A 27142-nucleotide genomic window follows, 5' to 3' on the forward strand; every position below is an offset into this window, starting at 1 on the left:
TCTTTTCATCTCTTTTATGAGGTTTAAGGGTCACACAGTCCATGTGCCAAAGCCAAGAACATTCTCAGTAGCTCTGGGGTCTCCCTACCTTTCTTCATCCCACTGTCAGCTGGCAGGGGAAGGCAGTGAGGACTTCAGTGACAAGGTGCTTGTCTGGGCAGGGGAGAGCATTAAATAAAGCAGAATGGGTTCCCTCTGACCCTAGGGCAGTGCTCTGCCCCTCCCTGCCCCTTGAAGCAGAGCAGCTAAGGGGCTGGGCATCCTTTGTAGCAGCATCTTCCTCCCCAGCTGTAGTGGTTGGACTCCCCCATCCCATTGTGGGCTTGGGGGCCAAGAAAGGGATGGCCCAACGGAATCCAGAAGGGCCCTGTCACCTTCGAAGCTTCTTGCACCTGAGGAAGGGCAACAAGGTCAAGTTTAGACAGTAAACAAAGACATCCCCGCTCCCAGACCACCAGAAAGAGCTCCCCTGGGCCCCTAACCCCAAAGAGGTAAACCAGCTAAGAAACCTTGCTTGTTCGGAGCCAGTGAACACAGAAAGGACTTAGGTGCTTGTTAAACAGGACTAGAAGCGGCCTGCAATGGTCCAGCATCTTGGAAGAGTGCAGAGTGTGTGTTGGGTTGGGGGGGGGGGACCAGCATGCCTATCTCTTCTGGCTAGAGAGGAATTATGCCAGGAGGGACTGAGAGCTTGTTTAACTCTCATTTCACAGGTGGAATAATTGAGACCTACAAAAGTCAAGTGCCCCCCTTCTCCTAAACTCCTCTTGCCAAAGTTGGTTGTCGGCATTCCCTAGATCCTTTGGCCTCTAGTTTGCCCTGCTCAGAGCACCTGGTTCCTTCATTTCCTCCTCTGCCGCCCTTGCATGGATTGGCCCCAGAGTCCTCTTCTGGGAATCAGCTGGGGCCTACTCCTACTCCTGGACAGATGTGCCCATTCTTCCCCTTGGTCTCGGTCTCCTCCTCCCTCTCTGACCTGGTCCACTTCTGCTCACCTGCAGGTGTCTGGGTTGAATTCCAGGCCCCGCCCTTGGCAGCGTAGTAAGCTCCGTTGTCTGCAGCGGCAGGTGCAGGTGCGAGGATCGGGGCGCTGTCGTCTCTGAACACATCTGGGACATTGGGGTCTGGGGCTGAATCGGTAAAAGGAAGCACTCTGTGGTTAGCTTGCAGGAGTTGGAGGCCAGGTGAGGGGAGATCTCCCATCCTGAGGCAATAACAGTAGGGAACCCTTGAGGACCCCAAGAGATGGGGCCTAAGCTCTATAAGGCTCTTCCAAGGGCAGCTTTCTGGCTCATGATGTGTCTGTGGGTCACTCAGAGTGCCAGGAGGGCCCTGGTCAGGAGCTCTGGCCGAAGTGGGGAAAGCCAACCATGACTCACCTGATTGGCTTCCCAAGTGTGGCCTTTTTTGGTCTGAAAAGCAAAAAGGGAGAGAGGATGTGGCCCCAGGATGGCATGCTTTCCCTCAATCCCCCCCCCCTCCCAGTCTTGATCTGTCCAGCCATCCTGTTTTGACCCCTTCCTCCAAGCCCCTTCCCCAGATCCTCTACCTGCATTCACATTGACTGTGCTCCACAAGGGACATCTCCCCGAGGTGACTGCTTAGGTATCTGATCTTCAGGATCTGTCTCAGAGTGAAGAGTTGGGAGAGAAAAAGAGAACTTTGAGTGAGGGCAAGGGGCTATCCCAGGGAAACACTGGACAGATATGGAAGGGATCTCCAGGCATTTTTACAGATGATGAAACTGAGGCTGAGACAAGGGAAATGACGCCCAGGTGACCTGTCCAAGGTCACATTAGTGTGAACGGCAGAGGCAGGATTCAAATCCAAGAGGTCTAGTCACAAATCTAGATCCACTCCGTGCTTCTGGCAATGCCCACGCCAGCCATGAAAGCTCAGATGTTTCCTCTGGCGGGACCCCCACCACTCCCTCCCCACAGCACACCATTACCTGCATTCGTATACGGCGCTGGCCAGTGGGCACACACTCCAGAGCCTCATCGGTGCAGCAGCCTCCACAGCGTCGCAGGGTCACACAGCTAGGCACCAGCCGGTGGGCAACCTCGCCTGGGAACTCTACGCTCAAGGGCACTACCACCTCCCGGGGCTGGCAGGAGGCTCGGCTGAACACCTCCAGCCAGGGAACCACTGGGGAAAGGAAAACTGCCATTTTTCCCAAGCTGCCTCTCTTTCTCCTCCCTGGACCTGTCCTGCTCTTCTCTTTTCCCTTCCTAAACCCAGAATGGAAGGGGATTCTCTCAGACCAGCCCTCCCTTCTAGATCTCAGACCCTAAAACTCCTGAGTTTTCTGTCAGAGAATTCCTTCTTCATCCTCTTACCTTTCTCTTGGTGGTGGGGTCCCTTGGGTGGGGAGCTGGAAGTCTGTAGGGGAAACAAGACCTTATATAATGGGACAGGGGAAGTGAGGTGAGAGGGCCCCCATAGCCCAGCTCTAGAAACTTGCCCCTTCCTGAGGAGATGCTCATTGTTTTGTGTTGGGTTTTTCTTTTGCAAGGCAGTGGGGTTAAGTGACTTGCTGAAGGTCACACAGCTAGGTAATTAGGAGGTGTCTGAAGTCGGATTTGAACTCGGGTCCTCCTGACTCCACGGCCGGTACTCTATCGCAGCACCACCTGGCTGCCCCTAAGATGCTCCGTGTTTCCTAGAGCTTTAGCCCTTTTCCAGAAAAAAAGGGGCTGTCACTTTGTGAAACCTTCCCATAACCACCCTCCCATGGTCACCTCTCCCTAAAGCCTCAGAGAGAAAAATGCAAGGCCCGATGGGCACCGTGAGATATCCTTGGCCGTGGATCCAGTTCAAGCCAGCGACAATTCTATGGGGAAAACGGTGCTGCTTCCTTTGAGGAGGGGTCTGAGAAGCGGGCTCAGCTCCGCCCTGGGTGACGGTTGTGTATCCATGCCGAAAGGAAGGGGCCGGGACTGACCGACCTCTCAGTTCTGTTCCCGGACGAAACTTAAGGCTTTTTGCTAACGACCCCGCGAGACCCTCAGGGGACCCTGAAAGCCCCCCGGTCCGGTAACCCCGCAGCATCTCGAGGGGGCCGGCCGCGGCGGCGGGGCCGGACCCTGGCGCCCAGAGCCCAGTCCAAGGTCACGCAGGAAGCGCCCAGCCAAGGGGGACCTCGCTCACCGCTCCCGTGCTCAGCCCGGCGGGGGTCGCGCTCGGGCGGGTCCGCCGCCCCCAGCCCTCCGTGTTCGCGAGCTCCGGAGCGGGCGGGGGGCCCCGCTACCCCCCCCCCCCGGCCGTCCTGGTGCCGCCCACCCGGGACGCGGGGGAGGGGGCCGGGCCGGCCGAAGACCGGGTCCTGCCATCCCCCCGGGGCAGGGGGCGCCAGCGGGAGCCCCCCCCCGAGCCCGGGCCCCCCGCCCGCGCCGGCCCCAGGGGCGCCTTGGGAGAGGACCCGGGGCCCGGGGCGCGGGGCGCCTACCTGCGCCGGGGCTCCGGGGGGCGGCGGCAGCAGCAGCAGCAGCGCGGCCAGCAGCGGGGGGCTCATGCTGCCGGCGGGGCTCCCGCATCGTCCGAGCCCGGGGCCGGGGGCAGGCGCCAGGGGAGCCCCATGGCGGGCCGCGGGGCGCGGGCTGCGGCGGGGACACGGGGCGGCCGGCGGCGGGGGGCCGAGCCCGGGCGGCTCATGTGACCCAGACACGCGCTGCCCCCGGGGGAGGGGCCGGGGGAGGGGGCACCCCCGGGCCGGGCCGCGCACGCCCCCTCCCTCCCCCTGCCCGGTGGACAGCGCCCACGTGGGAGGCGGGGGAGCCCCAAGAAGCAGCGCCGCCGCCGGGCGCGGGGAGCCGGGCCCTGGCCCGAGGCACGAGGGAGGAGCCAGACACCCACTGACGAGGACTTTATTACACTCGGGCAGCCAGGGCGGCCAGCACAGGGCGCCCCGATGGGCAGGGCACTCGGATGTGCTGGGCACCCGATGAGCAGGGCACTCGCATGTGCTGGGCACCCGATGAGCAGGGCACTCGCATGTGCTGGGCACCCGATGAGCAGGGCACTCCGATGTGCTGGGCACCCGATGAGCAGGGCACTCCGATGTGCTGGGCATCCCGGCTGCCCCTCCAGGGTCTCAAGTCACTTCCTGGGTGGCCCAGGGGGTGGCTGGGGGCTCTGGGCCTTCTGCAGTCTCTCCTGCTGGAGCCTGGCTCTGTTCTCCCTGGAGGGGGAAAGACTGAGATGACCCCAGGAGCAGGGGAGGGTCCAAGGGGCAGGGCCTCAGGATGGGGAGGGAAGCCCTGGCTAGGAGCCTCTAAGGCTAACGAAAACCAGAACCTCCTCCTGCCCACCCCCTCCCTGGGGAGCCCAGGCTCTGCCCCCGGCCCTTGGACCGCCCCCAAGGTCTCAGTTGGGTTCTCCATCAGCCGGAGACCCTGCTGGGGTGGGGGGCAGGGATTGCCTCGGCCTTCAGCTTTGTAGCTGTGCCCCCACCCCCACCCAGGTGGCTGGGCTCTGGGCCCAGAAGGCCTGGCTTATTCTAGGCTTGTGGATGGACTGCGATGGGTGGTGTCCCCAGCAGCCAGGCCCTGGGGGCTGGGGTAGGGGGCAGAGACCTTGCCCGGCTTCTGCTCTCGTTGTAGATGGCCATGATAACTCGGTCTTTCTCATCCATAAAGCTTCGGTGCACCTGCTCCAGCTTCCTGCAGAAGGACGAGCCCAGGTGACTATAGCACTCCCCTTATCCCACCCCCCCAGCCTCCTCACCCCACCACCCCACCTACCTGAAGGCGATGTAGTGCATCACCATGCCCCCCAGCATCAGCAGAAGGCAGTAGCCCAGAACCCGATGGTTTTGCTCCTGCTGCCTCTGCCGAGCCCTGTGGGAGTCCTCGGGGTGCACTCTGTGGAACTGGGCCCAATAGCGGGCATCATCCGAGGACCAGGAGCTGCAGGGGAACAGGACCAGCTGAGAGGGGAGGCCTGGGCTTGGGGCCAGGGTAAGAGGAGCAGGGGGGTGACACAGAGCAGAGTGGGGGTCTGGCCTTCACCTGGAGGCCTGCCTGGAGCTCTGGGAGGGAGGCTGGGAGGTGTGTGGCCGGGGAGGTGGGCTGGAGCCTCGAAGGGAGAGCAGGCTGTCATAGTCTCGCCGGCTGGCTTCCTTGCTCAGGACCCTGTAGGCTTCGTTCAGCTCCACAAACTGGTTGTGGAGAGCGGGGTTCTTTGGGTCTCGGTCGGGGTGCAGCTGGGGGTGGAGGTGGGAGACTAGTAACTGGCTGGGGGCACACCCAGTCTGCCGTTCCCGGGGAAGGGCTTCCCAGCACCGACTTTGGAGCTCAGGCCCAGACAAGTTGTTTCCATCCATCTCTCAATCCGGTTCCTCCATCAGCCTCCCAGGGTGCACCCAGACCAGGAGACTCTTCTCCCTGCCCCCCAGTGTTCCCTATTGTACACATCTGATAAATGGACTTTGGAATCCTGTGTATCACAAGCATCTGTGGACTGGGAGCTCCATGAGGGGAGGTCACCAGTCTTGCCTAAATGTGGTGGCCCCCAGTGCAAACAGTGGGGGCCTAATAAACGTTTGGAAGCCTGAAAGGACTGCATTTTGTAGGACAAAGGGGATGAAAGGGTCCAAAGCCGGCTCCCCGAGCTTCTGGGTGTCCCTAGTGAGGCCCCAGCTCTTACCCCATGCCCTGGCCTGGCCATGGGCCCGGGTGTTTCTCAACCAAAAAGGCCACTCAGGGCAGGCTATTTCAGGTGACTACCCCCCCTGTCTTGCCTCACCTCCCCATGATCTCCCCAGGTCTTCCTGGGCACTCCCCCTCCTCAGACTCTAGGCCCTCCTCTTTGCCCAATCTCCCCCAAGGCTCATAGGGCTGTCCGGGTCTAGAACCCTGCCACACACACACACACACACACACCCTGGCTTTCCAGGACCCACTGGAGAGAGGGTTCCCAAAGTCTCTGCCCTTGCCAAGCCTGTGGCCGGGGAGGTCCGGGCAGTGACTCGTCCAAGGTCACAAAGCTCACAAGAGGCAGGACAGGTCTTGACTGGAGCCCAAGGCTCCTTGCCCTACTGAGCACTTGGAAAGAGTTGGGGGGTGGGGCCGGCCCTCAGCACCTCCCTCCTCCCACCCTCCAGCCTCCCCGCCCAGACTCACACCTCTTTGGACTTGGCAAAAAAAGCCTGTTTGACTTCCTTCATGCTGGCATCTGGACAGATCCCCAGAAGCTCATAATAGTTACTTTGTCTTGCCCTGCATAGAAGATGGGGGGGATCGGATAGTCTGGGAGCCCCAAAATAACGGGATTGCACCTGGTCACCCAGGAGATGGCCAAGTGCAGCCTCCCCTACCGGCGACCTCAGAGGTCAGCATCAATGCCCTTGTGGGGAAATGGAGGGCCAGAAAGGGGGCAGGAGTGGCACAGGCCAGTGGCTGAGCCGAGGCCCCGACCTACGGAAGAGAGGGCTCCCCAGACAGGTCAGCCTCAAGTCGGCCAAACGCCTCATGTCTCAAGGCTGGGGTCCCCCCCCCCACTGGCCAGACTCACCTCAGGCTGAGAGTGGAGCTGAGGAGCCTGGCGGGGGGAGGGCAGCGAGGGCAGAGCTGGGACAGCCGGCGGAGGAAGGGCATGGCCGTGCCTAGGAGAGATGACCGGGGGGCCGGGGAGGACCCACAAAAGCCCCCCGGGACTGCACTGCACCAGGGAGTCTCGGAGTTCCCCTGGTGGGGGCTGGGGGCGTTGGGGGGCTAACCGTAGCGGGGCTGGCCTTGGCTGGGCTCCCCGAGGAGGGGGCTGGGGGGCTTCTGTCACTGGGGACCCCCCCGATTTGGCTCCCATTGGGGATCTGAAGGAGGGGAAGAGAAGGTCTGTGGACGAGGCCGGAGGAGCCCCGCGACCCCCGGGTGCCAGGGCCAGGGCGGCTCAGTGCACATGGGGGGTGGGGGGCGTCTCGGGCGGCGGGGGTCCGCCCGAGGGGGAAACTGAGGCAGAGGGGCTCTCCCTCCAGGCCCGCGCCCCCGCCCCCCCGCCTCGCTCTGGGGGAGGGGCCGGGCCTGAGGCCCCGCCCCCGCCGGCCCCCCACGTCCGCCCGGACACTCACGGGAGCTCCGCCGCCCGACGCCCGCGCCGCCATTTCCTTCTCCCGCTCGGGCCACGCCCCCGCCCTCCGAGCTTCCGATTGGTCCTCGCTGCTCCTAGTCCCGCCCCCCGGGTCCGCACATACCCCCGACGTTGCCCCACCCACCGCCCCCTTCCGCTGCTCCCATTGGTCCTGGCGCTCCTAGGCCCGCCCAGCAAGCGGCGGAGGCGGAGGGAGCGGCCCGGGGCTCCGCCCCTTCCCCGCCCCTCTACCTCCTGGCCTACCTGAGGGGGCGCCGGACACCGGCCCCCCCCCCCCCCCAGCACCTTCGTGTGACCGAGCTGGGAACTGAGGCCCAGGGAGGCCACATGCGAAGCCAGTGCCAGAAGCAGGATTCGAACTCGCCCCTCTGCACCTGAGTGATCTGGGCGGCCCCCTGCCCGTCCTCCAGCACACACAGGTGGGGAAACTGAGGCCCAGAGCCCGGAAAAGCTGTGCCCAGCATCCCAGAGCGCGGCCCCTGGAGTCAGCTCCTCGCCTCTTTGTGCCTCAGTTTCCCCAGCTGTTAGGTGAAGGTGGATCAGAGCTGCGCCTCTTCATCTGGGTCTTGAGGAGCTTTTAGAAATGGCGTAACGGCCTTTCCATAGAAGCTCTGCTACCTGCCCTGGCCGCTGGGGGGGTGGGCCCACTGCCCCGCCCCAAGGTCCTAGCCCCCAAGGTGGGCCGGACTCCCTGGGGGCTCCCCGAGAAGGCCCGTGCTCAGGCTTTGTGACCATAGAGGAGTGCCTTACTGCTTGCCTCGGATCATGGCCCCTAGCTCACAGCGTTGTTTGTGGGAGGGGGTATCGGATTTATTTTATTTTGTTAAAATTTCCCAACTACATTTTAATCTTGCCCCCCCCTCCCAAAACAAAGGAACCCCTGGGCTAGATGTCTGCAAGGTCTGCGCCAACTCTTAAATTCCAGAATTGTATAGGGAGGGAAGATTGAGGTCACACAGTAAGTTCATGTCTCTTTGTACATTTTGGAGAAACTGAGGCACCAGCCCTCCCGGAGTATTCCTCAAACAAGACCGAGTGAACCCCACCGCTCCAAGAATAAATCCTTTTATTGTCTGTACAGTCCAGGAAAGAAGGGTAGGGGTGTGCTGAGAAGAGCGCAAGAGGCCTTCCTTAAGCCGGCCTGGCCTGGACCAGGTTGTAGAGCAAAATGGCGCCCTTGGCCGAAGGACAGAGCTCAGCCCAGGCTTCCGAATCCTCCTGAAGGCGTCGGACTCTCTGTGTGGACGCATTGGACTTGGATAAGCGTTTGAGACCCTTAGCTGTCCTCCCTTCCCCACCCTGACCCCTATCCCCACCCCCAGCTGTTCCCGGGCATCCGTGTCTCCTCCTGGCCTTCTTCCCACTGGAAGGGACCTCAGCGGGCCGGCCATCTACCCAGCCTCCCTCTTTGCCGGAGAGGGAGCCATTCAGCCTGGGATCCTTCTCCCATGTGCCAGCCCTTCAAGAAGATGGCCTTCTCTTCTCCAGGATAGACGTTTCCATTTCTTTCCCCCCTGCCGGGGCTGTGACCATCCTTCTCCAAAGGAGCCACCCCCCTCCACGCAGGCTTCTTCCCAATGTGCCAGTGCCTCCGTCTTCACGAATTCTCCCGGAGCTGGCCGCCCACCTCAACCCTAAGACCTTATTGCACCCAGGAGCTAGCCGCTGACCAGACCCACCACTCACACCTTGCGCTGGGGCCCAAGACTTGCATCCAACCGAGACTTTTGAAAACGTCATCTTGGCCTGGGGACATCTTCAATCAGCTTTACTTTCCGCCTAGGTGACTTGGGGCAAATCCTTTCCTTCTCAAAGTTTCACCAGCAGCCCTTGGGGCAGCCAGACCTTACTCTCACTCCCCAGCATCCACTAGAGACCTCGGCCTCCTGCTCCCAGCTCTTACCTGCACTTCCATGAAAATGATGTCTGTGGACTCGTGGGCTTCCAAGCCGCCGGCCAAATAGAAGCTCTTCACCTGCTCAGAGGTCAGACTACAGCTAAAGGAGGTAGGGGAGATTGGCTCCTGAGGAGAGGGCGGAGCCCCAAAGCACAATCCTGCCCTGGGGTCCCAGTTACCCGGATCTCGGTTCCCCCAGCCCACTCCTGTCCTAGAAGATCGAGAGCAAGGTGCTTGAAAATGAACCTTTCTAAGTCATGTCCCTCTGGGGACTTGAAGCTTCCCTAAAAAATGAGCCCTGACTGAGGCTTCTTAGGCTTATTCAGGACGTGACTGTTGCTAAAAGAGTTGCATATTAAAATATTTGTGCCCTGGTCCCCTCCCTAGTTCTGCCCCAGAAACAAGAAGTGCCCATCCCCTGCAGGATGGCCAGTTACCTGATAGAGAATTCAGCACTGGCCCTTCCCGCACTGGTCTCATTTCGGGCAATGCCCAGCAGGAGGGGGCGACTCAAAGTAGACAGCGGCAGATTCACCTGGTGGGGATGGGGGTCTGAGGTCAGGGGGAATTTCCCCAGCTCCTGCCCCCCCCCCCCACATCTCGCCAGCCTCAGGCTCAGCCCCCTCACCTCATCCCGGATCTCCTGCAGGATGGAAGAGAACAACTCCCGTACCACCAGCTCCTCTGCTAGATCCTGGTGCCGAGGAGTCTCCCCAGGAAACAGGGCCTACAAGGAGGCAGCCGCGGCTCACTCCCTCTTCCGGGGGCAGCCCACCCTCTTGGGCAGAAGTCTCCAAGGAGCCTCGCCAGCAGGGCCCCACTAGCTCTGCTCCCTTCATCCCAGACCCGCTGAAGTGCATTGCACCGGGAGAGGAAAAGAGAGGGCAGTAGGCTGAGCGGAAAAGAGCCAAGCTCTCAGAACCAGGCTCCTGGCCTGGCTCTGACTCGGTTTTGCTTCCCTTTCCTTTCCAATAAAGCATCCCAAGGACTAGAAAATGGACCTGGGATTTTCTGGGAGGAGGAACTCCTTCCCTTAATGCAGTCATCACCTTCTCTGCCCCAAGAGTCAGAAACATCCTGACCTGCCCAGGGCCACACAGCCAGGAGGGGTCTCCCCTACTCCAGTGGCAGCTCTTTATAATAAAGAAGAAAAACCATCAGGTCAGCAAAACAAATCAACATGTGAACAGCTGGACAGTAGAGGCCGGGTTCCACACCCATGGTCCTCCACCCAGCAAAGGGCCTATCACGAACCCTGAGGCGGCCTACTGCCTGCCACCCACAGATACTCACCCTCGACTCTCTCCAGGCCTCCAGGCTTTTATTACCAAAGGTCCAATGGACATTTTGAAGAGAACATTTCCTGAGGCAACTGACTCCACGTATCCAATAGCTCTTCCATGGCTATCTGTCTCTGCCCGGATGGCCAATTCCCCTGGTATTGACCCTCCCTGTCTCATCCCTGGACTATAGACTAGGGGGAAGAGAGGGGGGTCTGCTTGCCTCTCCCCCTCCAGTCCAGTCCATCCTCTACTCAGTCACCAAAGGGATGTTCTGAAAGCCCAGGTCTGATCATGTTATAACACGGCCTGTTTTCAGAGAACATCTATGACTTCCTATTATCATATGTGTTAAACAGAAGCTCCTCTGTTGGACACTTAGGGACACTTAAGGTCTGAAGTCAGCAAGATCTGAGTTCTAATCTGACCTCAGATACTCTCTGTGTGTGTGATCCCCATTAAGTCTTTTACTGTAAACTGTCTGTCTTGGTTTCCTCAACTATCAGATGGAGATAATAAGAGCACTTCCTTCCCAGGATTGTCATGAGGATCACATGAAATCATTTTTGTGAAGGGCTTAGCACATAGTAGGGGCTTAATAAAACTCACTTCCTCCTTTCCTTCCTTCATATTTGGAATGCCTTTCCTGCTCACCTCCCTCTTAGAATCCCTGCTTCCCTTCAAACCTCAGTGAGCAACACCCTCTCTACAAGGGTGCTGATCCCTGATGCCCCCTGTTATTCTCCATAAAATACTTTGTATTTTTTTATATATTTGCCTCCAAATGTGCATCTTGCCATCATCACTGGAAGGTAAAATCGTAGGGTCATAGACTGAGAGGGACCTAGAAAAGGACCTTAGAAGCCATTGTGTTCTACTTCCTCCATTTACAGATGGGGAAAATGAGGCAAAGAAGGTACATGGCTAGCTAGACTAGCAGAGATCAGATTGCTAGAGTAGAAAGGATCTGAGGCAGGATTTGAACCCAGATCTTCCTGCTGCTGTGTTTGGTGTCCTATCCATTAGACGGCACTGCCCCTCAGGCGTTTCACTCCACTGGGGACGTCTTTCCCATTTCTTCAGACATTCTCCTCAATAATTTCATTTCCCTCATTCAATACATATATTTTGAACATCTGCTTGCTCTGTAGATGCTGGTGTTGGGAGAGAAGACACAAGGGGTAGTGACCTCGGTCCATCCATGATTGCCTCACCCTACCACCTACCACTGCCGTGCTTTCCTTCCTCAGGTAGGCTGGCTCTCGGCCCTCAGACCCTGGGTCCCTTTTCTCACAGCTCTGGACAGTTAGAGTGGGGGAGAAAAGGACAAATGAGACCCTAAGTGTACAGCTTCCCCACATCTCTGCCCCTAATTCTTTTCTTTTTTGCAAGGGAATGGGGTTGAATGACTTGCCCAAGGTCACACAGCTAGGTACTTATTAAGTGTCTGAGGCTGGACTTGAACTCAGGTACTCCTGACTCTAAGGCTGGTACTCTATCTGCTGTGCCACCTAGCTGACCCTCCTTGCTTTTAGGTCTTCTAGTGGCTTGTTTTGCTTGGGCTTTCTTTGCCTGTTTCTGCAGGGTGTAGGTGCTCACCTGAGGCTCAGGGTGCCCCCCTGGCACATCTACCAGCCCAGGGGCCTCAGCCACCCTCAGAGACCGGCGTAGAAAGACCAGGAAGCCATCCAAAGTGCCCAGCACGGCACCTACTCCCAGTGGGTCTGCCAAGTAGGCTTGGGCATCTCCCCAGTCAGCTTTTCCCTGGCACCGCAGTCTGCCCGCTGTAGCAGCCCAGTTGGTGCCTAAGAAGTCCTGGTAGGAGGTGAGGCCCAGACGCAGTGTCAGGTAAGGCCCACCAGGGTCAGGGGGCCCCAGGGTGGCTGAGTGCAGTCGAAACTTGGGAGCATTGAAGAGCCAGGGCTGGGTCTGGCGGCGGGCCTTCCAAGCCGCGATGATGGAGTCCTCTCCTCCGGGCAGTGGGCGCCGGTCATAAGCTGGGCTCAACTCTGCCCGCACCTGCTCTTCTGCGAGCCCACCCAGTGGGCACTGGACAAGGAGGGAGACCTCAGGATCCATGGAGGGGAGGGGCTGAGGCTAGTGGGAGGCACCGCAAGATCTGGAAGAGAGAGATGGGGCAGTTAGCATCGCCCGGCAGGACATCTCCTGCCAACTGCAGGCCTCTTGTGCCGCACCCCCAGTTGCCCAGCACCGACTCAGTGGGCAGTTTGCAGCTGCTGCTGCTGCCACTTCCGGGGCCTCCAGCTCAGCTGGGCCTGGGCTCCTCCCCTCCATGAACGAAAGCGGAAGGGAAGTCTCTCCCCCTCTCATTGGCTGCTCTAGGGCCCGGATCCGGCGGGCCTGCCCCTGGTGGGAGCTGGTGAGGCTCGGCCGGCCTAGATTTCTAGGCCCAGTAGGGCCCATCTGTCTCACAACCCACGCTTACAGTTGGGGAAATGAGGCCTGGGGAGGGGGCGCTGGGCCCGGCCCTGGGTCAGCCAGGTGGAAGGAAGCTGGGGGGGTCTCCTTCTCTGGCTCTGCTGCCTTTCTGGACTTGGGGGAGCCCAGCTGGGGCTCCATCACTGAGCCCTCCCCTCCCAGCTCCCAGGCGGGGCACAGAGGGAAGGCTGTGGGTTAGGGGTTCGAGCTTTGGTCTCTTAGGCCTGAGCATGCTCCCCCCCATCCCAATGACTTGGGTGACTCGCCAGCTTCCTGGAGTTTCCTGCTCTGTAAAATGAGGCAGACAGACCAGGAAAATTGAAATACAGCTCTAAACCCTGTGTTCCTAGGTGCCTGGGGAGTGAGGGCCATGGACCCCTCTGGGGGACAGACCTCCCAGCAAGCTGGGCCCCGGGGCAGAAGGACCAGGAGACCCCGAGAACAGGTCAGAGCCTGTTGGTGGGTTCAGCTCGGGTGGTTGGGCTGAAGGGTGCAGTTGGGGGAGGGGCTGCGCTGCCCCACTGGGGAGCCCCAACAGGCCCGCGGGGGCTCCAGGCCCAAAGGCTGACAGCTCCTTCCCCAAGGCCCAGGCTCAGGAGAGGCAGTGGAGTCTCTCTCTTCCCTGGAGCTCTGGGGAACAGGAGGGGGGCCTTGCCATGGTTTCTGCTACCCAGATGATTTCTTGGGGGGCAGGAGGGTCTGGGCAGCTTTGGCGGGAAAGAGACAAGCACCTTGTTGGCCTTTTCAGGACCGGGACACATGGCTATCCAAGGCTCTGTCCTATGCCCTTCGTCACGGGGCCATCAAGATGGGGCTGCCCATGGGCTCAGGTGAGTCCTGAGCGTGATGGGCCATGGGGAGGAAGCCTAGGAAAGTGGGGGATAAAGGCCCCAGGCTAAAACGGGTCACCCCACGAGAGCGATACTAAGCTAAAGAGATGGAGATGAATGAATGAATGAATAAACCCTGTTAGACTGGAAGCTTCCTAAGGGCAGGGATTGGTATGTTTTATCTTGCGTGGTGAGCTCGAGTAGGAGTCAAGATCTCAGTTTGAATCCTGCCTTAGAAGGACAGTGTTGTCTCTGGGCAAGTCACTTAGCCTCAGTTTCCTCCTCTGTAAAAGGAGTGGCTGCTCCTATCATCCCTCCCCAGGGTGGTTGTGAGGGTTATATGAGAGGCCTCTTGTAAGGTGCTCATGTTAAATAAATGTTAGTGAGAAGGGCCTGTCCACCTGCATCAGTGCTTAGGCTTGAGGCCTGCACCCAACCCCTCTGCTGGCCTCTCCAGCCCAGGGACCCCAGGCAGGAGGGGTGAACAGCTGAGCCCCAAATCCAGTTCAGTCTCACCAGCACTCCTCACCACCTGCACACTCCTAGGTGCTCAAGTACTACTCTGGGGAGAGGCAGCTCTCTGATTATTCCCTTGCAGATGGCTTTGTGTCTTTGGATGCCCTCCTCCAACTGCCCCAGTTCCGGGGCTTCTCCTCAGAGGACGTCTACCGTGTGGTGGAAACCAATGAAAAGCAGCGGTTTGCCCTGCGCCCTGGACCCCCTGTCTCCATTCGAGCCAACCAGGGTCACTCGCTGCAGGTAGACGTTCAGCCTTGGGGGAGTGTGTGTGTGGTGTGTGTGTAGGGGGTGGATTTTGTGTGTGTGTTGGGGGGCAGATAGGGGGTGCCCAGTGGGAGCGCCCCTGGGGAACCACCAGGGGGCTGGGAGCTCACCTTCAGCCATTCTGGGCTGTCCAAGCAGACCTGGAGGTGCCCCTTCCCCCCCCCCCCCCATCTAGCAGGGCAGGAGGCAGGGAAAGAACCTGCCCAAGAGCATGGCCCCCTGGGGAGGGGCTGGGTTTGGAGACAGGAGGATGCTTCCTGTAGTGTGACTCCAAGCCCCCTCCTTCATGTACCCACTGCTCTCTCTCTGCCTCGGTTTCCTCCTCTGCACAAAGGGAGGTTGGACCTGGTGGGCTCTAAATCCATGGCCTTGGAAAGAATCTCAGCTCTGAGACTCCCTGTAAAGTGGTGGCATGCATTCCCGCATTGCCCTAGGTATTGCCTAGGACTGTTTCAAGAAAAGGTCTCTAAGATGGCAGCTGTATGAGGCAGGACGAAGGCCACCCTGGGACTCTGAAGCGACCCCCTTGTTGTTCCTCCGGACAGGTGAGCGACCTGGAGCTGACACCCCTGAGCACCTCCCAAGACCTACCCCCGATTCTGGTCCATGGAACGTACTGGCGCCACTGGCCTTCCATCCGCCAGGAGGGTTTGTCTCGTCGTGGAAGAACCCACATCCACCTGTCCTCTGGCCTGCCTGGTGACCTCCACGTCCTCAGTGGTTAGTAGAAACCCTGGCCCCTTCCCAGAGCATTGGGAGAATGCCCCGGTGCCCAGTGCCAGCTGTGCCTCTGTCTCTAGGGATGCGGCAGGACTGTGAAGTGGCCGTAGTTATCGACGGGCCCTTGGCCCTGGCTGGTGAGTCTGACCGACTTGGGGGGTGAGGAGGGTATAAGTGAATGATCTAAAATCTGACCCTTCCCCACAGAGGGAATCCTGTTTTTCCGCTCAGCTAATGGGGTGATCTTGACTCCGGGGGATGCCAGGGGCTTCTTGCCTCCCAAGTACTTCAAGGCAGCCCTGCAGCTGGGCTCCCCAAGTGAGTCAGCTTCGGAGGGGTGGGCAATTGCCTTTTGACCGCTGGCCTCTCCCTCCCTGCTCCCACCTGGGCATCACCCTCTCTTCTCTCATCCCAACCTTTCTGTGTCTCAGGGAGCCCTCTCTCTCTGACTGAAGAGGAGCCAGAGGGTCAGAACGGTCACCAGGGTGCCTCGGCCAACAGCAGAGGAAAGCATGTGGGAGTGTCCAACTAAGAAATATTTATTTATAAAAATTAATAAAGACAAAAACAGATCTCCTTATTGTGACTGTACCTGAGTATCTCTACAGCCCTGAGTCCAAAGATTGCCCTGGAGTGTGTGGGTCTGGGGGCACCTCAGCCTGCCTCCCCCACCCAGAGCAGGGAGGGGTCATCACAGGAGAGGGATGAGCTGCCTCCTCATTACGCGTCTCAGCCGCCTCCCCACCTTTTCCCTGCCCAAAGGAGATGGGGAGCCTTGTGGGGGGGAGTCAGATGAGACAAGCGTGAGCCCCCCATCTGAGGAGGGTGCCAGGGTGCCGACAATGTTGTGAGCGTGCATTTGAGTGTGTGATGAGGGTGAATGGAGTGAGGAGGAAGCTTTTGTGAGAAGGGGACAGTGGGGAGATGGAGAAGACCCTCTGGGGGTCTCAGAAGGCTTCATGGCCCCCAGTAAGCTGCAGGAAGAGATCCTCATCCAGATCCTCGCCCTTGGCCCGTTCCCGGGTGGACAGGAAGATGTAGCCGCCGATGTACTCATGCAGGACGCGGCAACCGGCCGACACACAACTGAAGGCCACGTTGATGTGCTCGTCAAATTCAATGGCCACCTGTGGGCCAGACCACATCCATGATTGGGAGTGGGGAGAGGGCTGGGCAGGGGCCCCAGTGCAGCCCCTCATATCCTGCCCCCTGCCCCCCAATCCAGCCCAGCCCTCTCCCCACCTGGCGGATGTCCCAGTTGACGTTCCACTGACGCATGTTGCTGAAGCGCCAAGTCTTCATGACATCACTCCCAGACAGATCGATGCGGATAAGGCGATTGTTGGCAATGCCCAAGATCTCATCCTTCCTGCTGCCCTTAAACCTGGCGTATGGGGAAGGGGAGTGAGCCACTTCAGAGTCTGGCCCTGACCAGGACTCCCCACAGAACCTCTCCCTGGCCTCTACCAGAATAAGAATCACATCCCTGACAAATGGCTGTCCAGCCTCTGTCTGTCCATATCCCCCCACCCCAGAGATGGGGGGCTCACTCCCTGCTCAGGCAGACTGGCCACTTTCAGGACACTTACTTGGAAATCTGTCCCCATATCTCACAGTGAGCCCAAATCTGCCTTTGTAGCTCCCCCTCCTTCACACATGAGACCCCAGTAGGTACTTAAAACAACTGGAACATCCCACCACCCCCTGCTCTTCTCCAGGCCCAACACCCCAAGTTCCTTTAATTATCACTAGGGCATGATCACAAGTCATTCTAGCTGATCCCCTCAGGACTGGCAACATTGCCATCATGCCCTTCATAGTCCTGGATATTCTCCCTAGGATCCCATTAGTTCTCCTAGAGTCTTGCTGTTGAATCATATTGAGCTTGCAGGCCCCTGAGACCCTTAGATCTTTTTCTCATTTCAATTGTACCATCAGAGGAGCCCATACCACTGATCCCAGAGAGTGGAAGCAGCTGGTCTTAGAGAGGGCCTGGTGCCCACTCAGAGCCCACCCCAGCCACTTGCATACTGTTGGGGGCAGAGCAGACTTGGCCCAGAGACCACTTGCTTAGAGCCTCTTGAGAAGAGGAGACCCCTGATTGACTGGAGGGTAGCCCGGGTACCTGACGATGAAGTAGGAGATGCCAAAGTCGGGCAGGGACTGCCAGGCCTGGATGAATCGGAGCTTGGCCTCTGACAGAGAGAGCTGGGCCACATTCTGGTGTGCCTCCAGGATTCGGGGGGTCAGCTATTAAGGGTGAAGTGATTTTAGAGCTGGGAAGGGCCCTCTTTTTATTGGTGGGGCTTGGGGTTACACAGCCAGCTTTGGAGGAGGGGGTCAAAGCCAGGTCTTCTGGGCCCCCAAGCCCAGGGCCCACCTGTCCACTTGTCTACCCACTCTCTCCCTTTCTTTGAGGCTTCTAGCTTGAACCCTCACCTTCCTGCCATTAAACCTTTCCTGCTGCTATCAGCAAGTGGGTACAGGTGGGACCTTCACTTCCTTGGGCAAGGGCCCAGGTAGGTGTGGTTTGAGGGGGATTCAACAGTGGGTTGGCTTCATTCTCCAGGCTGGGCTGGGACAAACCACAGCACCACCAACAATCTGTGAGTGTACCTTGGACACACAGTTGTGAATGGAGCCATGGTGGAGGATGAAACCTCAGTGGCTCTGATTTGCATCTCTCTTCTTTATGATTTGGATCATTTTTCCATGTGGTTAGTGGGTTTGCATCTCTTCTCTTAGGGTCCATCTACTGTTACCTTTGTTGGCTGGGTCCCCCAGCCGCCTTTGGCCCGCTCCCCCTTCCTTCCCCATCTTAGGTCCTCTCTCCAGAGCTGGACCCCTGAATCCCCTGGGTGGGCACCTGTTTGGCCTTCAGCTTCCGCTGAAATCGAGGGGCGACAAGGCCATGGGGGTTGAGCGCCTCCCCACTGGCGTCGGGGCCCTGGGGGTTGGTGGGGCTGGTCCCTCCACCTCCTCCTGTCCGCTGCAGGCTCAGGAAGGCCAGGATGGCCTGCACTTCGCTCGGGTAGCTGCTGTCTGCCATGGTGCGGCCCTTGGAGGCCAGCCGGCAGCCGGCCATCCAGTGGGCATACTGCTGCTCCTGGTGAGGAAAGGCTGGTGAGCCTGGGCCTGCGCCACCACCCGAAGGGCAGCACCCCGAGCCCCCTTCGGCTACTCACGTCCTGGCAGCGCAGGTAGAGCTCACTCATGCCCTCTGGGGAGGGCACCAAGAGTTTGATGCAAAACTTCTGGCCAGCAACATTGACATCCGGCACCACCTCACAGCCTGGGCCAAAAAAGGAGGAGAGAGGAGATGATGAGGGGGTGATGTGGCGGGGAGTAGACTGGATGAAGAGGAAGAGATGCCCCAAGGGACCAGGTGGCCCACCCCTTCACCGTAGACACAAGGGTCAAGGGCAGCCCGGGGACGGCTCTAAGTGAGGGCAGACAGAGAGGTCAGATGACGGTCCAGGGCTCTGACCCCCTTCAAAGGCCTGGTCCTTGCACTCCCAGACTGCCCTATTTGCCCCCCCCCCCCATTTAGGAGCCTCAGCTAGAAAGCTAAGAGTCATCTCCTCTTCCCTCTCTCCCATCTCACTATCCCTTGCAAGTTAGGGAATGAGCATTTATTAAGCACCTACTATTTGATAGACTCCCTACAAATATGATCTCATTTGGTCCTCACAACCCTGGGTGCTGTTTTTATTTCCATTTTACAGTTGAGGAAACTGAGGCACAACAGCCACCTTTAGGACTGAATACAAAATGTAAGGATTGCATGGGTGGACCCGGGTGTGGACCACAGTCCAATCCCTTCTCCTGTGAAGATGCTCAGCTTCCTGCAGGGTCCAGATGAGGGGCTCCCTGACTCCCCATACCCTCTCCTTCCATGGTGATACTGTACATCCTTGTCTGTTAGATGTCCCAGACCCCTCACCTCCCCCATCCTTTCTGGTCTCTACCCCATGGCACCCCAGTATTAGCTCACCCTTAAGATGGAGCTGCTGTACAGGGTCTCCAGGAGCATCCTCTTGGTGCTTGTAATAGGAGAGGGTGGTTTCCTTAAACACAACCCAGTATTGGCGGTACCCTTTCAGGGTGAGCTTCCGGGGCCTGGGAAGAGGAGGGGGGAGGGAGAAAGCAATGGAGAGGGAGCTGCAGACAGGTGCCAGTGTACCAACCCTCAGCTGGGTGAGGAAGGGCAGAGCTTGGCCAGGATACCACCTGGAAGGCAACAATGCAGCCCTGCCATTTCGGAGCCTGGGGTCTCCCTGCCCTGGGTCAGGGCCTCACCGGAAGATGCGCAGATGGTCCTTGAGCTCAGGGATGGCCGTGAGGCTGTCCTGTGGGTTGAGGGGGACACTTAATGCCAATCTGCCCAGGAGTCCTGGGGACCTGGCCCCCACCCACTGTGGCCCATCTCCTCACCAGCACATCCGAGGGGGCCGACGAGCCCTCCAACTTCACCTCCAGGTTATTCAGGGCTGCGTCCAGGTCATCCAGACCACTGTTGCTTGGAGGTTCATCCAGCTCCCCGCTTAGGGCCAGCTTGTTGATATGGTACTGGGGGGGGAACAAGGAGATCTGGGGGATCCCTGATCTGTTCCCCCTTGGCCTTCCCTGATGGTCCCCCCTCCAAGCTCGTACAGCAGAACTTCTGCCCTGGGAGGATGCCACCTCTCCAAGGTCACCCAGGAGGCAAGTCTGACAATCGGGAGCCCGGACCCCAAATCCAGGGTCAGCTCCACTGTCCCCCATGTTCTCTCCCACCTGGTCCCCACAGCCCCCTATACCTTCTCTCCCACCTCCCAGGGAAGGGTAGAAAGTGATGGGTGCGAGTGGTGCCTCCCTGTTGCCCAGGACCAGGAGCAGTTGGGGCGACTTCCCAGAGGAGGTGGCCCTCACCTGCAGGGCGGCGAAGACCATCATTTCCTCCTCTGTGCAGTCAATCTCCTCCAGCAGCAGGTCCCAGCGCGCCTGCTCATAGAGCTGTGTGAGACGTACGGGGTCTGCCTGGGGAAGGGGGGACAAGAAGGTGGGGGGTCATGCTAGGAAGCCCCCAGCTCCCACAGACAGTCCTCGCTTGGGGTCTTCTGGTTGTGAAACGTCAGAGGTGAAAGGGACACTGGGGACGGATGAGGGTCCTGAGGCCCAGAGAGGAGGGACTAGACCAAGGTCACATAGTCAGGATCCCTATTTACAAGCCCAGGGCTCCCTCTCCACAAGGTCACCCCTTGCTGATGGGAAAGTCCTGTGGAGTCAGTGACCTGGGTTTGCTGACCCTTACCTCAGTAGGTTAGCGCCCCTCACCGAGCCTGTTTCCCTCTCTGTAAAAGGGGCATGGTACCCCTGCTGCCACCTCCCTGTGGGTACCCTGGGGGGATCCTTCAACATCCCTGAGTCAGCAGACTGCCCCAGATGCTGTGCGCCCCCAGGCCTCACGCCCCCAGCCTCAGTTTGCTGGTCTGGGGCAGAGCTAAAGGCCAGTAGCTCTTATTATCTCTCTAGAAATGTGGGCGGCTACTGTCATCCATCATAAGAACCCGACTGGCCGAAAGGAGCTGGGCTGGGCACCTGGGGCCCTGACCCCAGGAAGGAGTGGCCCTGGGGAGGGGGAGGCTGGAGAGAGCAGGTCTAGCCCTATGGGCAGTGCAAGGGAGGCAGTGCGAGGCTTCCTCCTCTCAGCTGGAGCCCCCCCACGACCGGCCCCTGGCCTCCCAGCCTCCCTCACCTTAGGGTCCAGGTCGAAGAAACTGTAGTATTTGAAGCGCAGCCAGAGTGTGTCCTCGGGTTTGACCCCTTGCTGCATTAGGCACCTGGACGAGTCCAGCCACCTGTGGGGGAGGAAGCAAGGACCCCCCAGTCAGTGGGCTGCCTGGGCCGCTGGCTTGGGTTTGGGTCCCACCTCTCCTCCCTCCTGATTGAGACTGAGGGCTAAGAGGACCTTGGAGCACCCATGTACAGATGGGGAAACTGAGTCCCAGGGGGTGGTGTCTGGCTGCACTGGGACCCTGAGCAAGTTGCCTCCCTTCTGGCCACTATAAAATAAGGGGGTCGACCCAGCGTTTCTCCTAGTACTGAAGCTGGGCAGCTCTGCCGGGGGCTGACCTTGCTATGACTTTTTTTTTTTTAGGTTTTTGCAAGGCAATGGGGTGAAGTGACTTGCCCAAGGCCACACAGCTAGGTCGTTATCAAGTGTCTGAGGCCGGATTTGAACTCAGGTACTCCTGACTCCAGGGCCAGTGCTCTATCCATTGTGCAACCTAGCCACCCTGCTATGACTTTTTAAGGCTTGCTCAGTTCCTTGAATAAGCCCAGGGTGGGCACTATTAGGAACCCGAACCCCCTGAAGTCACAGCTAGTCGGGGTCGGGGCAGCACTGACCCCTCTTGGCCCCTGAAGACTCCTAGCCAGGGCCTGCCCTGAGTGCTCTCCTCCAGGCCATCCGGCCTTGGATGACACGGTGGGCGAGGCCTGGGAAGAGGCCAGTGGGCAGGGCTCCTACCTGCTGTGCAGATGGGTCTTGTCTGCCAGGGAGCTGGGCCTGGGCAGGCGGAGCAACTGGGCAGGGTCTGGGGGGGGCTGGGGAAGGCTGAGCATCCGGTAACAGGCCTCCATCTCCGCGCTGTCAGAGAAGTGAGCTGGCATCCCTCGGAACTGGGCTGGGGCTACGCCTGAGGTGGGCAGGGGGCGGTCAGGACCCGGGCTCACCCTGCCCGACCCCCCCAGGCGGCCCTGGGTCCCGAGGCTCACCGGTGGCCAGGACGACCTTGGTTAGGTCAAACACTTCTTCTTCAGGCTCCTTGTCCTTCTTTTTCTTCTCCTTCTTCTCTGGGGTCCGGAGCAGGGAGAGCTCCTCGGGGTGCCGGATGCCTGGGGAGGGGAAGGCCCCTGGCTAGGAAGGGGGCGAACCTTCCCTTTCAACCCGCCTCCAACCCTGACTGTGGGACCTCAGATGAGGGGTCCCGGATCACCCATCCGTTAAATGAGGGCAGCTTTCTCACCAGGCAAAGGAGGGAAGGCATCTGTGGCACCCGGAGGCGCTCTCTCTCCTTCGGCCTCCCCTCCTCCCTCCTTGACCAGGCCCCCCAAGAGCGGAGAATGGGAGGGGATTCCGGCTGGAAACACTCACTAAGGAGGCGACAAATAGCAGCCACTGTCCGGAAGAGGGGCTGTGAGAAGCTGGCCCGCAGCCGCAGGGCCTGGCGATTGGGCAGCCGCAGCGTGATGGGCCGGTGCTGCGGCCCGAAGTACAGCCGGGCGTCGGCCAGGATGCCGTACTTGTCCAGAGTCCAGTGGGTCTGCAGGAGCCACATCTTCTTTTGCTCCCACCACAGCCCATGGTCTGACCAGTCCTGCTTGCGTTCTGCCAAGGAGAGGGGAGGGGGTGCATGAGGCCTGGGGGCTGCTTCCCTGGGGCCCTTCCCCCCCCACTTACTGGACTTGAGTCAGGAGACCCTGGGCGGAGGGGGGGAAGAAATCACTGCCCTTTGCTGGCCTCCACATCTCACTCCAGGCTGACCCAAGGATTGCCCCCTTGCCCAGGGTCTGAGCTAGCCAGGGCTGTTCAGAGCAGACCTTTGGGGAATAAGTCTGAAAGAGGGTCTGGAGCCAGAGGACCCCCCCACTTCCCTGGCCTTTGCTGGGAGGGGCCAGAGAACCCCTCCTCCTCTCTTGGCCCTTGGTGGGGGGGCCAGAGGACCCCTCCGCCTTCCTGTGCCTTTGCTGGGGGCTTCAGTGCTAGTCAGAGGGTGCTTTGCTTCACCAGCTGCGGGGCCTCTTCTCCAGTGTCCAGGAGCCCGGGTCCCACTGGCTCTTTGAGGTCATCCAGTACAGCTTGCGGCCCTTCCTTGAGGGGGAAGTCGGTGCCTCGGAGGCCACCCGGTCTATTTCTGGATGGTTTTCCTACTATTTTCCTCTTCACAACTTCCCACAAGCCACTGGCTCTGCCCAGGGGCCGGGCCCTTCTGCAGTCCCCAAGGACATGGGCCTTTCTCAGATAAACAGCCGCGGACATCTTCCATCCTGACCTCCAGGCTCCCACGCAGAAGGAGGCCTCCACCACCATGGCCGGCCTCCGATGCTCTCTGGCTTCCCCTTATCCGGGGGTTCCAGACCTTGGCACCCACAGATGTCCCTACTGTCCCTGCGAGCAGGCGACGCGGCGTCCCCATTCAGAGGGAAAATAGCTGCCCAGGTCTCCCACCCAGCTTGGAGGGGTTGGGCCAGGTTCAAGACTGCGGCAACGAGGACATCTCCATGACACTTTTCTGAAGACTTTCCCTGGAAAGGTTCTCTGGGCCTCGGTTTCCTCCTCCGACCAATGGGGTTCATGATTCCAATTCTACCTCCCTTTTAAGACCATTGACATCACAGGCGTAATAGTTCCATTAGGAACTTAGGGGGCAGCTTAGGGGACCCCATAGCCCCCGCCGGCTGAGAGAGTCGAGGTGACTGGTCCAAAGCGTGAGTTCCAGTGTTCACGGTGATGACCGGCCTCACGTTCCCACCTTTGAAGCATGTGGCGGCCACAGAAGCATGAGTGACCTGCTTCGCTTCCTGATTCCAAAGCCGTATACAGGACAGAGGCTGTGATGGGCACTACTGGTCTCGGGCCAGGACGTTCTGGGTTCCAGTCTCCCCACCTCTGACCCGGACTCCCCAGGAGGGTGACTCTGGGCTCTTCCCATTGATATCCAGACTCTGACTGGGGTCAAGGAGGCTTTCCTTCTCAAGCTCCTCAACAAGTGACTCCCCTTCCATTCAAGATGGGGGGTAAGGGGAATAGGCGTATCTCATCACCCACGAGCCAGGCCTGGGGTTTGGCTTTCCCATCATTCTCTTATTTGGTTGATCTGGTTGGTCCTCTCCTGGGCATGTCTAGCTCCTCTTCCTGCTTCTAGCCTCCTCACCTGGCCCCTGGGCACTCCAGGGTCCCATGCACTGAGCTACTTGGATTTCCTGGATGATCCACCATCTCCCAACTCCAGGCCTTTTCCCGGGCTGTCCCAGATGCCGGATATGCTCTCCCCACTCGCCGACACATTTCACACCTGGGCCGGGATGGCACCACCAGCCTCTCACCCAAGATGGCACCAGGCTCGCCATCTGCAGGATGCTCCCAGTCCTTCCAGACAACATGGCCTTGTTTCTTAGGAACCTTTCATTTGCCCTGGATAGACCTCCAACAGCACTGGTGGGATATGGTCTCCCCCGGTAGAGCGGAGCTCCCCGAGGGCCCCAACTGTCCTTTCCCTTCCTTTTGGGGGCCCCCTTACAGTGAGTGTTCAAGAAACACCTGCCGACTGTGCGACCCTGGGCAAGTCTCTTCCACTTCTGGTGGCCTGGGGGAGGCTCCATAGCCCCCAGTGGATGAGATCCTGGGCTTGTGAGTGTGTGCATCCACAGACACAGATGCACACATGGTCACCTGTTATATACACACACACACCCATGGAGAATATTGGAGTGGGCTCCTCTGGGGTTCCTGCCCTGCTTCCCCTTGAATGGTCTCATCTGGTGTTTGGTGCCCAGGTAAGCTTCCTGCAGGCCTTGGGTGAGATGCTGTTGGTGCCATCCCTGTCTCGGTAAGAGATGTGTTGGGGGGAGTGGGGGGGGTCCAGTCCTAGGGAACACTGGGCTGGCTGAGGGGAGCTGGGGACGGCTGAGAGAACATGGGGCCCATTCAGAGCCTATCGGGCAGCCGCAGCTGCTCTGGCTGACAAGGGGGCAAAGGGAGCGGGCATGGGAAGTGCCCACCCGCTGGCCACCTGCCCCCTCCAGGAGGGAGCTGTGCTCCTCCGATACCAGACTGCACCCTGCCATAACTTCCTGTGGGGGCAGGGGAGGCCCTTCCAGCTCACCCGATCGGCCCTGACAGAAAGCTTCCTTCCGTCGGGCATTTTTTTCTTTTGGGGGAAGTGTGGGTTGCCGGGGCGGGGTGGGGGGAAGAGCATGAATAAGCAGGTGCCCGATCCCATGGCTGCGAGCCCCACAAAAGTACACTGCCCTAGCCCCCATCCTTGCCTTAGGCCCAAGGGTGACTGGACCCTCTGTGGACCACCAGGTCCCAGAGCCAAGAAGTTGGGAATTTCCCCAGAGCCCGGGCCCATGATGGTTTTCCCCCTTGCTCTGGTTAAGATCATTCGCCAGTAGAAAATATGGTGCAAAGGCTGCCCGGCTCCCTTGGGAAAAGACGCAACAGAGGGTTGAAGTGGGGCCTGGTGATTTGGGGGAGGGAAAGGGAAGTTGGGGGAACTTCTTTTTTGGGGAACAAGAGATTAGCTTAGAGCCTGAGTCATGGAAGGGCCTTATCACGAGCCCCAGAGTGGGAGAGGAGAGCAGGAAGCCTGGGGAGAGCCGGGGGGTCGGGGCGCCCAGCTCTCAGGAGCCTGGCCGGGTTGGCCAGCAGAAATAGGGACGCCCTGTGGGCAGCGCTGCCCTACTCACTGATCTCCTCCACGATCTTGAGGATGACGCCGCCAATGTGGGACTCTCCAGTGACCCGAAGGGTGACAGACTCCTCTTGGACCTCTTGGTCCTCCACAAACACCTGGAGCTCCCAGGTGGCCATAGCTGCTGGCTGGGTCCTATGGGAAACCAGAGGGGCTTGCCTCCTGCCTCTGACAGCTCCCCGGAACCCAGGGTCCCTTTCTTCATCCAGTTGGGCTCGTGGAGGGTTGACTTGGGCAGTTTGAGGCAGGGTCTTCTCCACTCTACCTCCCGGGTGACCTCGGCAGTGCCTGGGCAGGTGGCTCTTAGACCCAGGTAAGCTAACAGTCGTGGGGACGTTGCAGGGTCGCTCCCTCCTGCCCTCTCCATTGGGGGAGAGCTAGTCTTGGGGTTGGGCCCATGGCAGGATGCCCATAGTGAGAGGGATGGCAGCCGCCCGGGTTGGGAGTCTCGGGGACCCCACTCACCTGGCTGGGGGTGCCGACGGGGCGGCTTCTGGCCCTCTGCTCCTCTTGGGGCCTAGCCGTCCAAGGTCTGTGGTGTGGGGGCCGTCCCTGCCAATCGTAGGTGCGCTTTCCCTCTGGGGCTGCTCCCAGGGGCCTTATCTGCAACAAGAGCAGCCCCACCCCTTGGGGAGGGAGGCCCCGAGTCCAGGAAGCCACCAAGTGCCTGTCAGTCAAGGCACCCACAGCCCTGCGTCGACAGGGAACAACCAATGGAGAAACCAGAGGAACCCCGGCTCAGACCACCAGATGAATGGGGGGGAATTTGGGGGCTGTCCTGGAGGCCCCTTTCGAATCAGCCCTGGTCAGGGCCAGAGTAAAGGAAGGAGCTCAGCCAAGTGGAGCCGGGTGGAAGGCCACCTGCCACCTGCACCCTGGGCAGGGAAGCCCAGGCTGGGCCTCCAGCCACGATTTGGCAATGTGTGATTTGTGGGCCCTGCCCTGCACAGCAGGGCAGGCCTGGAGGCAGAAGCCCAGAGTTCAAATCCTGCCAGGCTTTCAGCCCTGTTTGCCTCGGTTTCCTCATCTGTAAAAATGAGCTGGAACAAGATCTTTGCCGAGATAACCCCGATGGAGTCCTAGAGAGTTGGATACCACAAAGCTGCCCGAGTTTTTCTGATGGTCAGCTTGGGGGGGGGTCAGACCAGGGCCAGCCAGTCCAGGGACCACCACAACAGGAGGGGGATCCTCCCCAGTAGGCTGGGGGGGGGGGCAGCAGCAACTTTGTGAGAACAGCCTCCCAGAGGGTGGGGCAGGGAGGCAGCAGTGGATGAGGAAGTCCTCCTGACCCAAGATGCCTTCACTTGGCCACCAGGAAAGGCCTTGCCCTCAGTCGAGGGGGCACCCCACCAGGGAAGAGGGGGCGGGGAACCCAAGGATAAAGTGCCTTCTTTGTGCCGGCCAGTTCCCCCCACCCCAACAGCCTTGTAGCAAGGACAATTGGGGGGGCCGCTTTGGTGATCCCTTCCTGGCCCAGTTCGGCCACATCTGAAGGATGACAGCACCCCCTAGTGACCAGGGACCCTCTTTCCCATCCTAGCCCAGGCCTCCAGCTATGCAGTGACCACTTCCCCTCTGCATCTGCGCTCTGAGGGGAGGGGAGCCCAGACACAGGGAAACACACACAGAGTTGCCGATAAAGAAGTG

General features: G+C 59.6%; 5 protein-coding genes across 11 annotated transcripts; 1 reads left to right on the forward strand and 4 right to left on the reverse strand.

The window, feature by feature from the left end:
• VEGFB (vascular endothelial growth factor B) lies at positions 1-4072 on the reverse strand. Of its 2 annotated transcripts, none has more exons than XM_074231173.1 (7): positions 3449-4072; positions 2340-2382; positions 1952-2148; positions 1550-1623; positions 1380-1412; positions 996-1204; positions 1-392 (listed from the first exon to the last, which is right to left on the reverse strand). In XM_074231173.1, the coding sequence occupies exons 1-7, from the start codon at positions 4070-4072 to the stop codon at positions 202-204; spliced, it is 1371 nt and encodes a 456-aa protein (XP_074087274.1). In that variant the 3' UTR covers positions 1-201. The 2 variants fall into 2 exon arrangements, with proteins under 2 accessions (XP_074087274.1, XP_074087275.1); XM_074231174.1 differs by having other exon boundaries at positions 274-392; positions 996-1130.
• On the forward strand, positions 3610-15629 carry TRPT1 (tRNA phosphotransferase 1). Of its 6 annotated transcripts, none has more exons than XM_074231179.1 (9): positions 3610-4681; positions 11415-11513; positions 13053-13147; positions 13451-13532; positions 14131-14291; positions 14861-15035; positions 15116-15172; positions 15243-15353; positions 15467-15629. In XM_074231179.1, exons 2-9 carry the CDS (start codon positions 11465-11467, stop codon positions 15565-15567), a joined length of 831 nt encoding a protein of 276 aa, XP_074087280.1. In that variant the 5' UTR covers positions 3610-4681; positions 11415-11464; the 3' UTR covers positions 15568-15629. The 6 variants fall into 6 exon arrangements, with proteins under 6 accessions (XP_074087280.1, XP_074087281.1, XP_074087278.1 ...); XM_074231180.1 differs by lacking the exon at positions 3610-4681 and adding an exon at positions 6197-6330; XM_074231177.1 differs by lacking the exon at positions 3610-4681 and adding an exon at positions 6345-6443.
• Positions 4092-7158, reverse strand: DNAJC4 (DnaJ heat shock protein family (Hsp40) member C4). Its single transcript, XM_074231188.1, has 7 exons — positions 7067-7158; positions 6514-6604; positions 6125-6218; positions 5010-5203; positions 4743-4907; positions 4575-4661; positions 4092-4180 (listed from the first exon to the last, which is right to left on the reverse strand). Exons 2-7 carry the CDS (start codon positions 6594-6596, stop codon positions 4099-4101), a joined length of 705 nt encoding a protein of 234 aa, XP_074087289.1. The 5' UTR covers positions 6597-6604; positions 7067-7158; the 3' UTR covers positions 4092-4098.
• On the reverse strand, positions 7796-12536 carry NUDT22 (nudix hydrolase 22). Its single transcript, XM_074231183.1, has 5 exons — positions 11863-12536; positions 9612-9710; positions 9421-9518; positions 8990-9083; positions 7796-8322 (listed from the first exon to the last, which is right to left on the reverse strand). The coding sequence occupies exons 1-5, from the start codon at positions 12340-12342 to the stop codon at positions 8218-8220; spliced, it is 876 nt and encodes a 291-aa protein (XP_074087284.1). The 5' UTR covers positions 12343-12536; the 3' UTR covers positions 7796-8217.
• Positions 15554-26110, reverse strand: FERMT3 (FERM domain containing kindlin 3). The gene is made up of 15 exons (XM_074231170.1): positions 25961-26110; positions 25491-25630; positions 22174-22407; positions 21795-21914; positions 21547-21715; positions 20773-20875; positions 19947-20054; positions 19470-19604; positions 19335-19384; positions 19030-19154; positions 18221-18327; positions 17902-18141; positions 17161-17285; positions 16278-16419; positions 15554-16162 (listed from the first exon to the last, which is right to left on the reverse strand). The coding sequence occupies exons 2-15, from the start codon at positions 25612-25614 to the stop codon at positions 15983-15985; spliced, it is 1962 nt and encodes a 653-aa protein (XP_074087271.1). The 5' UTR covers positions 25615-25630; positions 25961-26110; the 3' UTR covers positions 15554-15982.
• Positions 26111-27142: the final 1032 nt, after the last annotated feature.

The sequence above is a fragment of the Macrotis lagotis genome, chromosome 3 (assembly GCF_037893015.1).
Source record: "Macrotis lagotis isolate mMagLag1 chromosome 3, bilby.v1.9.chrom.fasta, whole genome shotgun sequence".
Classification (NCBI taxonomy): Eukaryota; Metazoa; Chordata; class Mammalia; order Peramelemorphia; family Peramelidae; genus Macrotis; species Macrotis lagotis.

Coding starts and splice junctions, on each gene's coding strand:
- NUDT22 (XM_074231183.1), bottom strand. CDS start 12,342: ATGGATCCTGAGGTCTCCCTCCTTGTCCAGTGCCCACTGGGTGGGCTC. Junction 9,084..9,420: donor AGTGCTGAATTCTCTATCAG/GTAACTGGCCAT, acceptor TACCTCCTTTAG/CTGTAGTCTGACCTCTGAGC. Junction 8,323..8,989: donor TCATTTTCATGGAAGTGCAG/GTAAGAGCTGGG, acceptor GCGTCCACACAG/AGAGTCCGACGCCTTCAGGA.
- TRPT1 (XM_074231179.1), top strand. CDS start 11,465: ATGATTGCCTCACCCTACCACCTACCACTGCCGTGCTTTCCTTCCTCA. Junction 11,514..13,052: donor GCCGTGCTTTCCTTCCTCAG/GTAGGCTGGCTC, acceptor CTGTGTTCCTAG/GTGCCTGGGGAGTGAGGGCC. Junction 15,354..15,466: donor CCTGCAGCTGGGCTCCCCAA/GTGAGTCAGCTT, acceptor TCTGTGTCTCAG/GGAGCCCTCTCTCTCTGACT.
- VEGFB (XM_074231173.1), bottom strand. CDS start 4,072: ATGCCCAGCACATCGGAGTGCCCTGCTCATCGGGTGCCCAGCACATCG. Junction 2,383..3,448: donor CCCCCGGAGCCCCGGCGCAG/GTAGGCGCCCCG, acceptor TTTCCCCTACAG/ACTTCCAGCTCCCCACCCAA. Junction 2,149..2,339: donor ACCCCACCACCAAGAGAAAG/GTAAGAGGATGA, acceptor TCCTTTCCCCAG/TGGTTCCCTGGCTGGAGGTG.
- DNAJC4 (XM_074231188.1), bottom strand. CDS start 6,596: ATGCCCTTCCTCCGCCGGCTGTCCCAGCTCTGCCCTCGCTGCCCTCCC. Junction 5,204..6,124: donor TTTTTGCCAAGTCCAAAGAG/GTGTGAGTCTGG, acceptor CTCCACCCCCAG/CTGCACCCCGACCGAGACCC. Junction 4,908..5,009: donor AGCTCCAGGCAGGCCTCCAG/GTGAAGGCCAGA, acceptor GTTCCCCTGCAG/CTCCTGGTCCTCGGATGATG.
- FERMT3 (XM_074231170.1), bottom strand. CDS start 25,614: ATGGCCACCTGGGAGCTCCAGGTGTTTGTGGAGGACCAAGAGGTCCAA. Junction 18,328..19,029: donor ACAGCAGCTCCATCTTAAGG/GTGAGCTAATAC, acceptor TTTTTGGCCCAG/GCTGTGAGGTGGTGCCGGAT. Junction 16,420..17,160: donor ATCTCCTACTTCATCGTCAG/GTACCCGGGCTA, acceptor CCCATACGCCAG/GTTTAAGGGCAGCAGGAAGG.